The sequence below is a fragment of the Crocodylus porosus genome, unplaced genomic scaffold (genome assembly GCF_001723895.1).
Source record: "Crocodylus porosus isolate Cpor-Errol unplaced genomic scaffold, CroPor_comp1, whole genome shotgun sequence".
Lineage (NCBI taxonomy): Eukaryota > Metazoa > Chordata > Crocodylia > Crocodylidae > Crocodylus > Crocodylus porosus.
Window position 1 is genome coordinate 12,254,673 of NW_017728913.1, and position 14,643 is coordinate 12,269,315.

The following is a 14,643-nucleotide window of genomic DNA, read 5'->3' on the forward strand; positions in this document are numbered from 1 at the left end:
TCCCCCCTGACTAGTTTATAACAGGCCATAAGATCCCCCCTCAGCCTTCTCTTTTGGAGGCTGAACAGGTTCAGGTCCCTGAGCCTCTCCTCATAGGGCCTGCCCTGTTGTCCCCTGATCATACAAGCGGCCCTCCTCTGGACCCTCTCCATGCTGTCGACATCCTTCTTGAAGTGCGGCACCCAGAACTGGACGCAGTACTCCAACTGCGGCCTGACCAGTGCCGCACAGAGGGGGAGGATCACCTCTTTGGATCAAACTGAGTATTATGTGTCTCTGTTGATTTCCAATCCCCTATGCTTTTTCCTGACTCTGAAAGTAGGCATGGGAGTGGCTATATCCACCTTTTACCCAGGGATTAGAGAACTTGAAACTCGGGAAATAGGAAACCTTTGTTCTCAGCCCTTCTCAGCCGTAGGTGATTTGACTTCATACCTCCCACTTCTTACAAGGGTTTCTACCACCAGGCTATAAAAACTAGATCATAGGAAAGCAGGGCTGGTAGGGAGCACACAAGGTCATGTAGTCCAGCCCCTTGCTTAAGGCTAACGACTAAACTATCCCAGCCAGGTGTCTGTCTAAACTGCTCTTGAAAAATCCCAAGGATAGAGATTCTACAGTTTCTCTAGTTAGCCTGTTTCAGTGCTTGGCCATTCTCAGAGTCAGAAACTCCTCCTAATCTCCAACCTCAATTTCCCCTGTTGACGCATATAATAGTCATGCATTTATCTGTTTGCATGCAACACTACATAAATTTTATATGCAACTTTTCATAGAGAAGCTGAGAAAAATGAATTGAATAGAGATAATATCAATCCAGTTTATGCAAGTTGCTTTTAGTCCCAACTGCAATATATGTGATTTGCATCAACAACAACTGCCATTCAAATGCTATCTGCGGAGTATCGTGTCTTGTGAAATGTGTCCAGAAAATCTGCGCTCAAAGATAGCAACTAGTTCACTCTTTTCATAGTGAAACCTAAAAACCAGCCTTCTGTCAGCTTCTAAGGTTGAAGGTGAGGTGGAAAGCTTGAATTTCCCAGGTCTGCTTCCATTTGATTGTGGTGTGCCTCCAGTTCATGTTAGCACACCCACTGAACAAGTGCTTGCAAAGTACAAGTATCAGTTCTGTATATCCTTAAAAAAGGAGCTTTAAGTATTAAAAAATATTTCTTCCACCTCAGCTACTTCGATACATAAGCTCAACCAAAGCTTGACAAACAGGGATATTTGGACATAACATATAAGAAGTAGCTCTCCTTTCCTTGTTAATTTCTAGTGATGCAAGGTGAAAATACTTGAGGAGCACCACATAATATGTTATCACAAGCTGCAACAGAAGCACTCAGACCATTTGGACACAGGCATTCAGAGAGCGGCCACAATCTGTTCCAAAAAATCTTGAGGTCATCTAAACACAAAATACCATTTGCAACAAGAAAAGATTTTTTTGGGTCATAACTGTTACTGATATCTTTTATTCTATAGTTGGGAAGGATATAGACAAGCTTTTAGGTATGAAGTACTCCTCCTGAGGTCTTACTCCAGGCATACCCTTCCTCAGGTCTTAGATTTTAAATGGGTATTTCATCACAGTTAGTTCAATAAAAGATATCACCCACAAAAAACTTTGCCTCTCATATTTTTCTTGGATCATCAACCCAACTCTATGAAAACCTGGAAAATATAATTTGATCATTCTCAAATATAAGGGGCCTCAATATCTAATAGTATCTACTATTATTTTCTTTTTCTATCCAATTTCCAATGGAATTGTATCCAACACAAAAACTCTAAATGAGTTTTCTGATGCTTTAAGCCTTGATCATCCCAACCACATTCTGAATGTAAATGTAACTCAGGAGCTTCAGCTTAAATTCACACTAAGGAGGAAAGAACAGTATTCAGTAGAAAAGAGGAAGACAGGGACATGCCCTGCCCCCACAAATAGGTTTATTACAGGATCCACATGGGAATCCCACCTGTGCTGTGCTCTGGGCTCCATCTTCCCCTAGAGCAGGGGTTAGCAAACTATAACCCATGGACTGAATTCAGCCCACAAAGATGTTGAATGCAGCCTGGGGCAGCACAGGGGATCAAAGGACATATAGATGTGCTGTGCTGTGCTGTGCTGTGCTGTGCTGTCCACCCCCGCTCCACAGCACCGCAGTCTATGGACTTCCTGCACTATGCCTCTGAAAGAGGCTGCAAAGGGGCTGAGTACCAGGGCCCTGGGCTGATGAGAAGCGTAGGTGGCCTGGGCACATTGGGAGGTACAAAGTTGAGGCTTGCAGCAGGGGACTGGGTTGCACTTTCTATTCCATGGCAGCAAAAAGATTGTCAGTCCCTGCCCTAGAGAATATGAACTGCTATTTGTACTTGTCTATGACAGAGGTGATCGGGGTGGACCCAGAGGGGGTACAGTGGCACAGCTACAACCCCGTCTCAGACTGGACTGTGGTGCTGAAACACCTGGGAACTTAAAAAAAACCTCCAAAGCAGAAGAGAATCCCTCCATCACCGTTGTGCTCAGATATACCACTTCTGCCCTCGCCCCTTCTTTCATCCTCCACCCGCCCCAGATGCTTTCCCTGAAGTCCTAGGGCAGGGGACTCTTCACAGCTGCTCCCGCCCACTCTAACTGAACATCATGGAAGCTGGGTTCCACTAGGGCAGCTACAGCAGCAGCATCTCCTTGCACCTGCTCCTGCAGGGACCCATTAATATGGGGAAAGCCACCCCCTCCCCATTACTGCTGCTGCTGTTCCCACCTAGGGCAAGCATCTGCAGTGGGCAGAAGCAGCTCTGAAGTTTCCCCTGCCCCTGGGGACAGTGGGGAAAGCAGCAGGGACTAGAGGTGGAAATGACCGAAGGGGAGGATATGCCCTGAGCTTGGAGGGGAAGGCAGGGATGTTCATGTGCTTTGGGAACTTTGAAAGGTCCCTAGAGGCTCTGCCTATACCAGAGGAAAAGGCTGGGAGCAGGGGTGCAGCCACCTCTGCAGCTGGGGTGGCCAACCCACACCCCCTTTTTCAAATCCTAGGCCTCTGGATGTGATCCTTCCCACCCTCTGACAAGTTAACTATGTTACTAATGAGAATCATCTCTATGAAAAATCTCACAGTATGAAAATATACCTAGATTTCAATTCTGAATGCTTGTTCTGACTTCTCCCCTTAAATACTCTCCCTCTAAATGCTCTTAGCCATTTATGGTTAACTTATCTACATAATTTAATCTTTCTTTCAGTTGGACATTCCTTAAGGGTGTTAAAAATGTTAAAAATTACTTAGTGACTGGCATCCCTGCAGAGCTTGAGAGCTACACAGCTGACACTGAGGCATGTAACTCTTGATCTTGTGGCAATCCCTTGAAAGTTGAAAAAAATCACTGCTTTGCATACAGATTGCCAGTTACAGAAGCTTGTGTTTTTACAGGTACCAAAATTAATCACATTATATTTCTTTGTTGCACCAGCACTGAACAATATCCCAAGACCACAAAGTCCATCACTATTCTTGATTTTCTACTTTTAAATATAAGCCATGTAAGAATATAAGAATCTTACTATTAAATAGAAGAACAGATGTAAAAGGCCATGAGCCGAATAATAAAACATTAGTATCAGACAAGTTCAGGTGTCTCCAAATTTCTTTAACTGCAAAATGGCTAGTTTCATGTTTGCAGGGTTTGGAAATTTTTACATTATTTTAAAGTTTTCTTTATCTGTCCAAATAAATCTATTCATTGGAGTATTTTTTAAAGCTACATATTTGGCCTTTGTAGGGAGATTATGGCCAATCCTGCTTTAAAATAACCATTGATGGATGTGGTAGACTAAAACACTTTAGATTAGATCTTTTTTGAATGTCTGTACCACATGCATCATGCTTCAATGTGAGTTGCATTCTGCTACCATCCTAGATGCTTCTCGCTGGGTAGCTTGTTAACTTTGGCAGGTTGTTGTGTGTTCTCAGCAAGTACCAGCCCAGCCCTGCCCCTGGGCTGTCACAGAGCAGACACAGAAAAGGCTTTGTCTCTTACCAGCACAGCCAGGTATGGGGGTGTAGGAACAGAGCCTCTCTGCTGCATGGATTACCATCCTCCCAAGCCTGTGGGCTCAGGTCTTGGTGGGGTTGGGTCCATGTGGCAGGGAGAAACTAGGTCAGTTTCTTTATCTGGACCCAGTTCCCAGTGTGACAAAAAGCTGGCCAGGCAGCCCCACGCTACAGCTTCTGGCTGCAGCTGTCAAGAGGCTGGGGCAGAAGGGGAAAGGAGCCTCCCCCTCACCCATATGGGCCCCCAAAGCTTGCTGGCTGGGGTATTGCAGGGCTGGCTGGCTGGTTTTTTGCCAAACCAAAAAGGAAGCTCTCCTTGCCATGAGGGCCCCTCCCCCCACAGCTTACTGACTGGGGTCTCAGGGAGGTCTGCTCTGTGTGGCAGAGAGCCTTCCCGCCTGCCCCAGTCCCTGGTGCAGCAAAAAACTTGCCAGGCAGCCCTGGGCTGCAGCTGTCACAAAGCTGGGGTATTTGAGGGGAAGGGGACCCCTCTGCCACATGGATTCAACCTGGCTCCACTCCTGGAGACCTCAGTCAGCAAGCTGTGGCAAGGGGCTCCATTCCCTGCTTTTTTTATCCCATCCTTTACTGACAGTTGCCAGGTGGGGTGGAGGGTGTAGGGAGTCATGCAGGAGCATTCCCCACCTGCTGGCCTTGCCCAGGTTAGGCAGGCAGTGAGCCCCCACCATGTCTGTTCAAGCCATTCCTGCTCTAACTTATAACACTTTAAGTAAAGTGCAATACTTAGAGCACTCCTGCCAGGAACTTACTGAACATCTGTTCTTAGCTAGGGAGAATCCACTGTACTGCCTGAGAGAAGGAAGGCTACAGAGATAAGGAGAGGGACAGCTATTCCAGGAAGACTGGCTCTTCCTTTAGCAGTCTTGGACTGTACAAGATTGAGAGGCCTTGGCTGTTGCGTACTTAGCAGCTCCCACCACTTTCTTGATAGAGGGTATAATTTTTTGAGAAATCTTTAGCTCAGCACAAAGGTGTTTACCGTCCTCTTTGGTCTCCTTCAAGGAAGTGGCAATTTGGTTCCATATTTTTTAATTCTTAGAATCTTGTAATTATCACATAGTACTAAATAAAAGGTATTATTTTGCAGAGATAACTGCAACTGCCTCTTTTTCAGAGTGAGAAGTAATGCACTTTTGTGGCACTTTAGTTTTTATTCTTTACTTTGCAATAACAAATAATCATGACAAGTATAAACTGATGAGGGCACAAAGCTGAGCTCTAACTATTCAGAAAAGAGCAGCTGGGAAAATGTAGAACTCAAAGACATAAGAGCTGTTTTCAATCAAATACTATATTTTATATATCAAATACTATAAATTGAAAAATACTAAGCATAAAAGATATGGACTCCATATATCCTGTGATACAAAGCAGGGTATAAAAAAAAATAAGTTATGGCATCTGTATGTGAACTCCTCACTGATAGTTTTTCAGAAATAAAATTTTATTCTTAACACATTTTGTATTCTTGGACAAATAATGTAGCAAAATCGGAGGACCTGCCATGTTTTCCTCATTGTCAGAAGTAAAGCTGTGCCCTACATAACAGATGAAGTACATTACATCAGACACACAGAAAGAACACATCTACATCTCTAATCAACATTAATGTTCCACCCATTCTCTTGCCGAAATCTTGGATGGTTTTCCCACTGATTTCACTGGAAGCTTAATTGGAGTGAGGTACTAATGGATGTATGGGGAAAATGAAAAGCAAGCAAGCAAGCAAGCCAACATGCTTCAGACTGTTAAACAATATCTAGAGAATCTGCTGCTAAATAAAAGGTGAAACATGAACTAAAGAACATAAGCGTCATTGTTTGCCCAGATTATTTTTTGATCCCTCTGATCGCTTTCTCAGACTGCTATGGACTCCTATACTAAGAAGATTTTAAGTTGGTCATGAGAAAGAAGAGATCATTTTTCTTTTAAGATATTAAACAGTTGCCCATAACTGATTGAAACCTTAAACTCTGCTGTATATGCTTATGGACAATTATGGTCCTAATCTTGTGTGAGCTGCAGTATGTAACAGCTCTGCCGTCATCACTCACTGGGAACAACAAAGGTTCTGGGAAAACAAGGGAGAGGGTGAAGGGAAAGATGATGTCTGCTCATGCCTCCTCAAATATTGTGATATGACCCAATTCCTGTTTATACTGTAAATGTAGCCAACTCCTGCTTTAAAGCCCCTTTACTCTGTTGGAATATTGTAATAGGGCCTAAGTCTAAATAAGAATCAAAGAGTGCAAGCTGGCTCCACTAATCCTTTCATTGCTTCAGTACCTTCTCTTTTGTGCATCACAGTTATCAATTCTTACCTGGTGCTATTGAACATAACACTACACCATTGTTTCCAGAATCAAGGTCCTTTGCAAACACAGTGGTGACAAGCATGCCTCCTGGTTGTCCTTCCAAAACCTGTCATCAAACAGCTTGTTTAGAAGTGCATATTACAAATGAAATGAGTGCTAAAATGGATTAATTCACCACAAAACAGTTTATTTTGGACTTTATTTCATTAAACCTAATACTGATGTCTAAATTGAAATTAGTAGGGAAATCTTATTTACAATTCAAGTTTTATACCACAAGATGGTGCTCAAAACAACACACTGGCTGATCTTTAGGAGGTCACTTAACTAGTTATTACAAACCTTGATATCTAGCTCTTTTCCAGATGGGATCTGAGGAAAGATAGGCTGATTATCATTGATGTCAGTAACTGAGATATATATGGTTGTTGTGGCATTAAGTTGTGGAACTCCATGGTCTGTCACTAGTATGACCAATTGGTGATGGGCTTGTTGTTCATGATCTAATGCAACGCCATTTATAATTTCACCTGATGAAAAAAGAAAGGGAAGGAAAAAAAGGACAGAAGTACTGAATTAACATAAATCATAATATATTATCTTAACTTATTACATAAAATTCAATGCAATGTACCTCACACAGTGTAAAATAATGGTGCATACTGAATATAGCAAAACCCCAACTAACTATATTTGCTCTCACAAAAACACACAAATAATCCAAGTCTGATCATGTATTTCAGGGTAATACTATGGTCTTCACAGGACCAAGGTCCCTGAATTTCATATAATGAAACATCATACAGAATGGCTGCTTTAAAATAAACCATCTGATGTTTTTTTCATTATATTCCAGGAATGAGAACACATAGTGTAGCCCTTAACTGATGGGCAAACGGTCCTATCTTATCTTGACTGAACTTAAGGGTTAGAAAACTCTCAATACTGCTAACTACCTTATCTCTACCATACCTTGAGGCTGTAGGTCCCAGGCAACAAATCTGACAGTCCTCTCTCCAGATGTTCAACTGTACTCAAGCATATCCGATGAATTTTAAGTGACTGAAGATCTTCTGTTAGATTAACTTGTATTATTACGCAATTTTGAGACCTTCTCTACTATACTCTCTCTCTGCTTCCCTTTGAACTTTTGTAAGTCTATTCTAAGGGGCCTTGCTTTGAAACAGCAGTTTTATTTTGGAATTCTAGAATAACTAGAAGATGGGAATGCAGGGCATTTGCAAAGTGCAGGTGTATCAAATTCATCCAGCCCTGTGGGTCAGGTGAGCTGCATGGGACCCATCCACAGTTGCATGAACATTGCAGGGCCAGCCCCATGGCCTGACTTGGGCCCATGGACCTCCACTCCAATTCCAGATCCAGTGCTCACAGTGCCTGCTGTGGCTGGATCAGGACATGAGCTGCACACAGCACCCACTCTGGCCAGATCAGGATGTGAGCTATGTTCAATGCAGGTCCTGGACTGATGGGAGTAGGCTCTGTGTGTAGGAGCCAAAGTGAGAGCCAGATCTGGCATGAGGGCCCATGGAACCACCTCTCCCCCCCTCCCGCTCCCCATGTCTGATCCTGTGCCTGCTGTGGCTGGTCTGGAACTGCACTGCATGCAGAGCCTGCTCTGAACAGTCCAGGACCCAAACTGCATGTGATGCCTGCCTAGGACCATCTGGAGTGGACACTCTGTGCAGCCATCAGGAGAGGGTGCCAAGGGTGCTAGATCCAGCATGTAGTAAGGGAAAGGTGTCCAAACTTGCCATGTCCAGGGCCAGTACTGAGGGCTGGATGATATGGCTCTGCATGCTGAATCCAGCCTGCAGACCATATCTTTGAACACCCCAGCAGAGTGGAATCTCAGACTGCAGATTGGTGCTGTACAAGCTATCAGATTCCCCCCTTACTGGAATAAAACATGGATTTCTCATTTTAGCAGAGACACCCATGGATTTTGCAGCAAGGCCTCTGCAGGCTAGCAGAGTTCTAGCCTGTAGGGGGCTGGGGAAAGTGGGAGGAGGGTGGTCAGGCAGGGGAGCCATGTGCATGCACATGGCCACCAGGCAGCCTGGAAAGCAGCTCCCACAGGTAGGTACAGGGTGGGGGAGGGGGAGGAAGAGGCTCCCATAGGGAGGGAGGGAGTTGGGCAGGGCTAGAGCTGGGGCTGCTGCCCAGCCAGGCAACATGTGGAGCTTGAGGCCTGGGGAAACAATGCATGGCTATAGGGCCCTAGTGGGGAGTGGGACCACAGGCAACTCACTCAGAGGATGGAGAGGGGTGGTGGGATGCAGCCATGGATGGCGTGCACTTGGGGGGTGCGGAGCAGGGAGGATCTGCACCCCCCAGATCTGTGCATGGGGCAGGGGTGGGGCAAGCTGCCCACTGTGGGCTCGGGCTCCCTCCCTGCTACCCTCCCTTGGGGCCCCTGTAGCCCAGCTGGTGTGATCCAGTGCTGCAGGGCAAACCATAGCTGTGCAAGAAAGCTCTTGCCGCTACAGGCTCTGCACTGCCGTGGTGATGCATCCCCTGCAGTCACCAGCAGTGAGAGGCATAGCCCCATGCCGCTGCCTCCATGCACACAAGGGATGCATCGCCAGGGCAGCGTGGCACTCACAGCAGCAAACAGCTCTCCTGTGCTTTGCCCTGCACCACCGGCTCACACATGTGGGCTGCAGAGGTCTGGGGGGAAGGGCAACAGGGTGGGAGCTTGAGCCTGCAGCACTCACCCACTCCACCTCTGCCCCATGCGCAGATAATTATTCCTGAATAGCCAGTTATTTTGATGTTTGTTGGACTTACCTTTGTTGGTCTCAATTTTAACTTTTTATATTTGTGTGCTTATAAAATAGCAACTTGAGCTCCAGTGTCCACCTTGAACAGAGAGACAGTTAGCCATAGTCTGAAGTCAAGCAGAAGAAGATTAGATTTTCACCTTACAGACTAACCACATTTTGTGTGTGTGTGTGTTTACAAACTTTTGTGACCTGAAGCTCATGTCATCATGCATTCATCAAGGGCAAGTCAGCCCTGATATGATACATTTTAAGGCTTTAAATTAGGATACATATACACCAACCCAAGAAATCCGCAATACTTTCTATTCCAGGGGGTCCCAAATAGCATAATGGTGGATTTAATTTTCATTATAATAATAATGGGCATTTAAGGGGTTAAATATAAACAGTATGCTGGCAGGGGTAGGTGGGCAGCTGGTAAATCTGGAAGGAGGTATGAAATAAGACAATGTTTGGGAACCTCTGTTCTAGACTTTACACATTATTCCCTTACCAAAATGCTTTCTTCCGAAAGAAATAGTAGGGAGATTATAAATCATGAAGTGTTACCTGTATTGGAATTAATTTTAAAATATTTTCCATCAGACAAGAGGAAATAGGAAAGTTGTCCATTTCTTCCAGAGTCTCTGTCAATCGCTGTGAAGATGCCAACCACCCCTCCGGGAACTGGACTTTCCTCAATTTCCAAAAAATAGATATCATGCAAGAACATGGGGGAATTGTCATTTTCATCTACAACATTAACTATCACGGATGTGCTTGCATTTTGCCTTGAGCTGTCCTCTGGGCTGCTGACAAGGGCTCTAAAACTGTACATCTGTGTAGATTCATAGTTTAGATGTTTCCAGAGGTAAATCCAGCCAGTTTCAGGGCTGATTCGAAATGCAGCAGAGTCTGTGCTAGGCTCTAGGGAATACACCATCGTGAAGGCAGTGTGCTCTGGATCTAGTGCATGGGCTTGAACTTGGAGAATTTTGGTATCTAGGGAAGAGCTCTCACTGATTTCCACTTGATATATCAAGTTTTCAAAAGTCAAAATTGAGCTCATCTTTTGCTCTTCAACAATCACTGTCAGTGTTAAAAGAGAAATCAAGGGAGGACTTCCATGGTCTTCAGCTGCTATGGGCAGAGTATACTCCTTTTGCTTATCTGCAGACAGGGTTCTTGTGAGGTACACCACCCCAAGGCTTGGATCAATGTTAAATGTATTTGACTGCTTGCTTGCAATATTATATTTGACTAGGCCATTTAGCTCACTGTCTTTATCATCTGCATGAGCAATATACAGAGCTGTGCCAGGTGGTGTGCTCTGTGATATAATTATCTTATCAGACCCTGTAAGAAATACTGGGGGGTTGTCATTGACATCAATCACGGATATATTGACTTGGGTGTTACTGTAGACAAGAGAACTACCCAACTGAGACTGGACTGTGAGCACCATGACAGTCTGAGCTTCGTGGTCCAGCTTGTTTTTGGTGCGAATGATACCAAATTGTGGGTCAATATAAAATCTTCCATCAGGGTCACCAGAGGAAATTCTGTAAGAGATCACTTCTAAAGAATCTACAAATGGGCACAAAAACAAGCAATGTAAAAAAATATGCAAATGATAAATCTGAGTGCTTAACAAAATATGCTGTGGAACATCTGTGAAGAATCTATCTTGTTAGAATCAGCTGAACAAATGTAAACCTTCTTTACAGAGGCTTTTCTTTCCTGAGCTCTTTATGTTTCCTTGTTCATATCCCTAAAGCACTTTAGTAAAATGAATGCTACACAGCCTGAATCTGGCTGGATACAGTTTATTCACTTACAGAGTGTTTGATTTTCACCTGATTTGTAGGCTAAATCTTTGTAGAGAGTTATGGCTCTCTTGTTTTCCTTTAATTACAAAGGATATTTTGAAAATCTCCTGTGAATCATATTTAACAGAATGAATTCATTAAAAGCAGAGATTTCTTACAACCAGAATTGAAATACTGCAATATTCTGAAAGAACTGCATCTCATTGAGCTTCTCTGTAAATGGACTTCTGTGATAACAGAGGCCAAGTACAAACATTACACTTTTACTAGTATAACTGATTGGAAACTGGTCTATACCCATAACAGAAGTTTGACACACAGGCTGCTGCAAATGTGAAAAAAAACCCAACCCAACAGTGCTTTACTTTTAGCTCAGTGTGCTCCTACACCAAGCACAATGCATGCTCAAAAGAGGCATCACCTTAGCTTGACTCAGTTCACCCAACATCTGCATAGATCACGTGCTTCAGCAGGGCTTTTTAATGCTTTTTATCTAAGAGCTGATTGAATCAGGTATTACACAAAAGTGCCAAAAAAAAGCCCTGCTGAAGTGCCCAATCTATACAGATACTGGGGAGCCAGGTCAAGCTAACATGCTTCCTCTTCCAATAAAGCACTGTTTTGTTTTGTTTTTCACGTCTGTCAGCACCCATGTAGACTGGATTAAAAGTGGAGAAACCTGATCTAAGATTTTCAGCCCCAACAAAGGGCGAATGTGTGTTCTATTAGCTACCAGTCTAAACTACACCACTTACAGAAAACCACATAACTCAGACTGATTCCAACTCAGGCTTTTTGAATGTCTGTACCTAGGCTGAAATTGCTGTTTGTTCCATTGAAATCTCTTTCCCATCTCTTCCCACTGGGACATGGCATATTAGCAAAATCACTCCAGGGCCACAACAATGGCCCTAGTGGTAGCTCTTGTAGTCAAAATATTGTCATTTTAAAAGGAAAAGTGGGTAGATGTAGTTGATAATGAATTCATACAAAACCCTTGTTCCTGTCCCTCTATTTAGGGCTGCATCACTGATATGCTGCTTGGACACTTCGGGTAGAATTTCTAAGTCTGCATCACCAGCATTCAGCTTTAGCAGGATTTGAGCCCTTTAGCTCTAAAAATGATAAAGAAACAAAAAAGAATAAAATGGATCTAACCAAAAGAATAATATAAGATCACCAGGATTTCCCCATTTAATTTGGGAAAGTTTTCTCTTGAGGTAAGCAGCTGTCTAACACTGTTGCACATTCTATTCATTCTCGACTACTGCTCAAGTACAGGCTTTCTATGACTTTTTCATAACACAGGTTACACTTTAGCACATCAACTCCTCTCTGCACATTCACAAGTACAGTGCCCACTTCTACTAGTTTAACTAGGCTAGGCAACTGGGCAGCTGTTCCAGGTGCCAACTTGGGGAGAGGTGGGGGAGGGAGATGGCAAAAAAAAATACTGCCACTGCAGACCCATAATCATGCCAGCAGCACAACAGAAGCCAGAAGTTACTGCTGTCCCCATGTGTTGCACCTGGCTGCATTGGTACGCCTCTGCCTACCTCCCTACTCCTAATGGTCAAAGTCCATTTGGCAACTACAGCTGTTGCTTATAAGGAAAAGTGGTATCAGGAACGTATTTTAATGCATTTTTAGCTGGCTTTAATGCCATTTAACAACTGGCAATATGGAAGTGGAAGTAGTAACAACTCTACAGACAACCTGTACAGGGATCACAGGTGAGGAATCTCTATTATAAAAGGGTTCTTTATATAGCAGCTATAATACCAGTTGTTGTAAACTTAAGCATACTTTCTTTATATTCTGTATGCTTTAGCTCAGTGTGCTTGGTGTAGGAGCACACTGAGCTAAAAGTAAAGCACTGTTGGGTTGGGTTTTTTTTCACATTTGCAGCAGCCTGTGTGTCAATACCAGTTGTTGTAAACTTAAGGATACTTCCTTTATATTCTGTATGCTTGGTATATTGAAAAAATAACACAAGAGCTAAAAAAAACAGAGATTATCTGCATATGTCTCTATACCGGTTACAATAAGAAAAGGCTGTAATTTATGAGAATGTAATCTGAGGAGAAAACTTACTTGTAGGCACTCTTGCCTTTACAGTTCCAACAGGAGTGTCTTCAGGGACATCTTCAGGAACAGAAAAGGCATACCGTGACTTCTCAAAAATAGCGGGTGCCAAAGTTGTCTGAAGGATGTTTATTTTGATGGCTGCATTAATGACAGAGGTAAGGCCACCACCATCCCGTGCAGAAACATTCAAAAACACCACAGTATGATCCAAATGGCTGAGAGATGATATTAAATAAATAATTCCTGAAAAATACACAATGAATAACAACACCATTGATATCATGCTATTCTTGAGCAAATATTAGCTAAATGTCAAGTAGTCTCCATGTGCATTACAAAAATGAGAGAAATTTGAGATTTAAAAAAAAAACACTGCAAGGGGAAGACACATGTCTATACATGAAATTAATACACCTGAATTTTCTGTGCAGAAAATTCAAGTGGATTAAACTGCACACCCACATGCATCTGAATGTGTGCCCATTGGGAGCAACTTTGCTCCAGAAGGAAGCAGTTCAATTTAGAGGTGCTCCTGCCCTTCTCTCCCCTCCTACAACAGCTAGGGGGAGCTTCAGGCTCCCCCAGATGCCAGCTTCAGACTGACATGGGGCACAGGGGCTGCATGCTAAAGAGCTGTCCCAGCTGCCAGGCAGTTATCTGTCAACCATGTGGAGATCAGAACAGGTCCCAGTTTCCACATAGCCACCAAGCAGCTGCCTGCCAGCCAGGACAGCTCTCTCAGCCACGTGGAGATTGGGACAGGTTCTGATCTCCACAGCAGGCAGTATCTCACTGAACCAAGACAGCTCTCCCCACCCACTGTAGCCCCCTGCTGCCTAGGCTGACCAGAAGCAATTTGCTCCCCGTCAGCGTCTACACACGCACTTCAGTGTATTAGTTTTAATGTACCCATTTGTAGGACCAGTATGTATAGGTACTAGAAAGTGGCAGATTAGATTACTCTACTGTGCAGTAATTGCTGAGCACATGTAGACAGTGACAATTTACTGCATGTTAGATTAGTCTAACGTGCAATAAAGCATCTCATGTACATGCACACACAGGGACACAAAACATGTTTCTTTATTTTGATTTTAGCAACAGCAGTTCAGTGGTATTTGAACTGAGACTATCAAATTCTGTTCTTATTTATGCGACAGTTCTTATTTAAATCAACAGTAACTTTCACTTATTTTGATGGAGTTGCTCTGGATTTTCAGAAGTGTGAAGGAGACCAATATGTGATCAGTAACAATATTTACTGAAAATAAATACTGAAATAAATACTGAAAATGAAAATAAATGCTGAGAATGAGAGGAAAACTAACCTGAATATGATGCACAATTAAATTATTTTCTGAAACAAGAACATTTATTTAATTTTAAATAAGTTATAGAAACACTCCTTTCACATAACTTCAGAAATAATAGACCCAAGACAATACATGATATAGCCACAAAAAAATATATGAGTGCCATGGTGCCTATAGGAAACATTACGAGAGTGATCACTCACTCACTGATCATAGCTTTAGGACAGCACATCCTT

At 43.3% G+C, this 14,643-nt stretch overlaps 1 protein-coding gene across 1 annotated transcript in view; it reads right to left on the bottom strand.

Moving 5' to 3' along the window:
- DCHS2 (dachsous cadherin-related 2) overlaps positions 1–13,368 on the bottom strand; it is an 81,214-nt gene extending 67,846 nt beyond the window's left edge. Inside the window, exons 1-4 of the mRNA XM_019534337.1 lie at positions 13,101–13,368; positions 9,748–10,764; positions 6,737–6,924; positions 6,401–6,500 (exon numbers count right to left, since the gene is read on the bottom strand). Of these exons, the coding sequence (XP_019389882.1) occupies positions 6,401–6,500; positions 6,737–6,924; positions 9,748–10,764; positions 13,101–13,368 (1,573 nt within the window). The remainder of the gene's footprint in view (positions 1–6,400; positions 6,501–6,736; positions 6,925–9,747; positions 10,765–13,100) is intronic.
- Between the last annotated feature and the right edge of the window lie 1,275 nt (positions 13,369–14,643).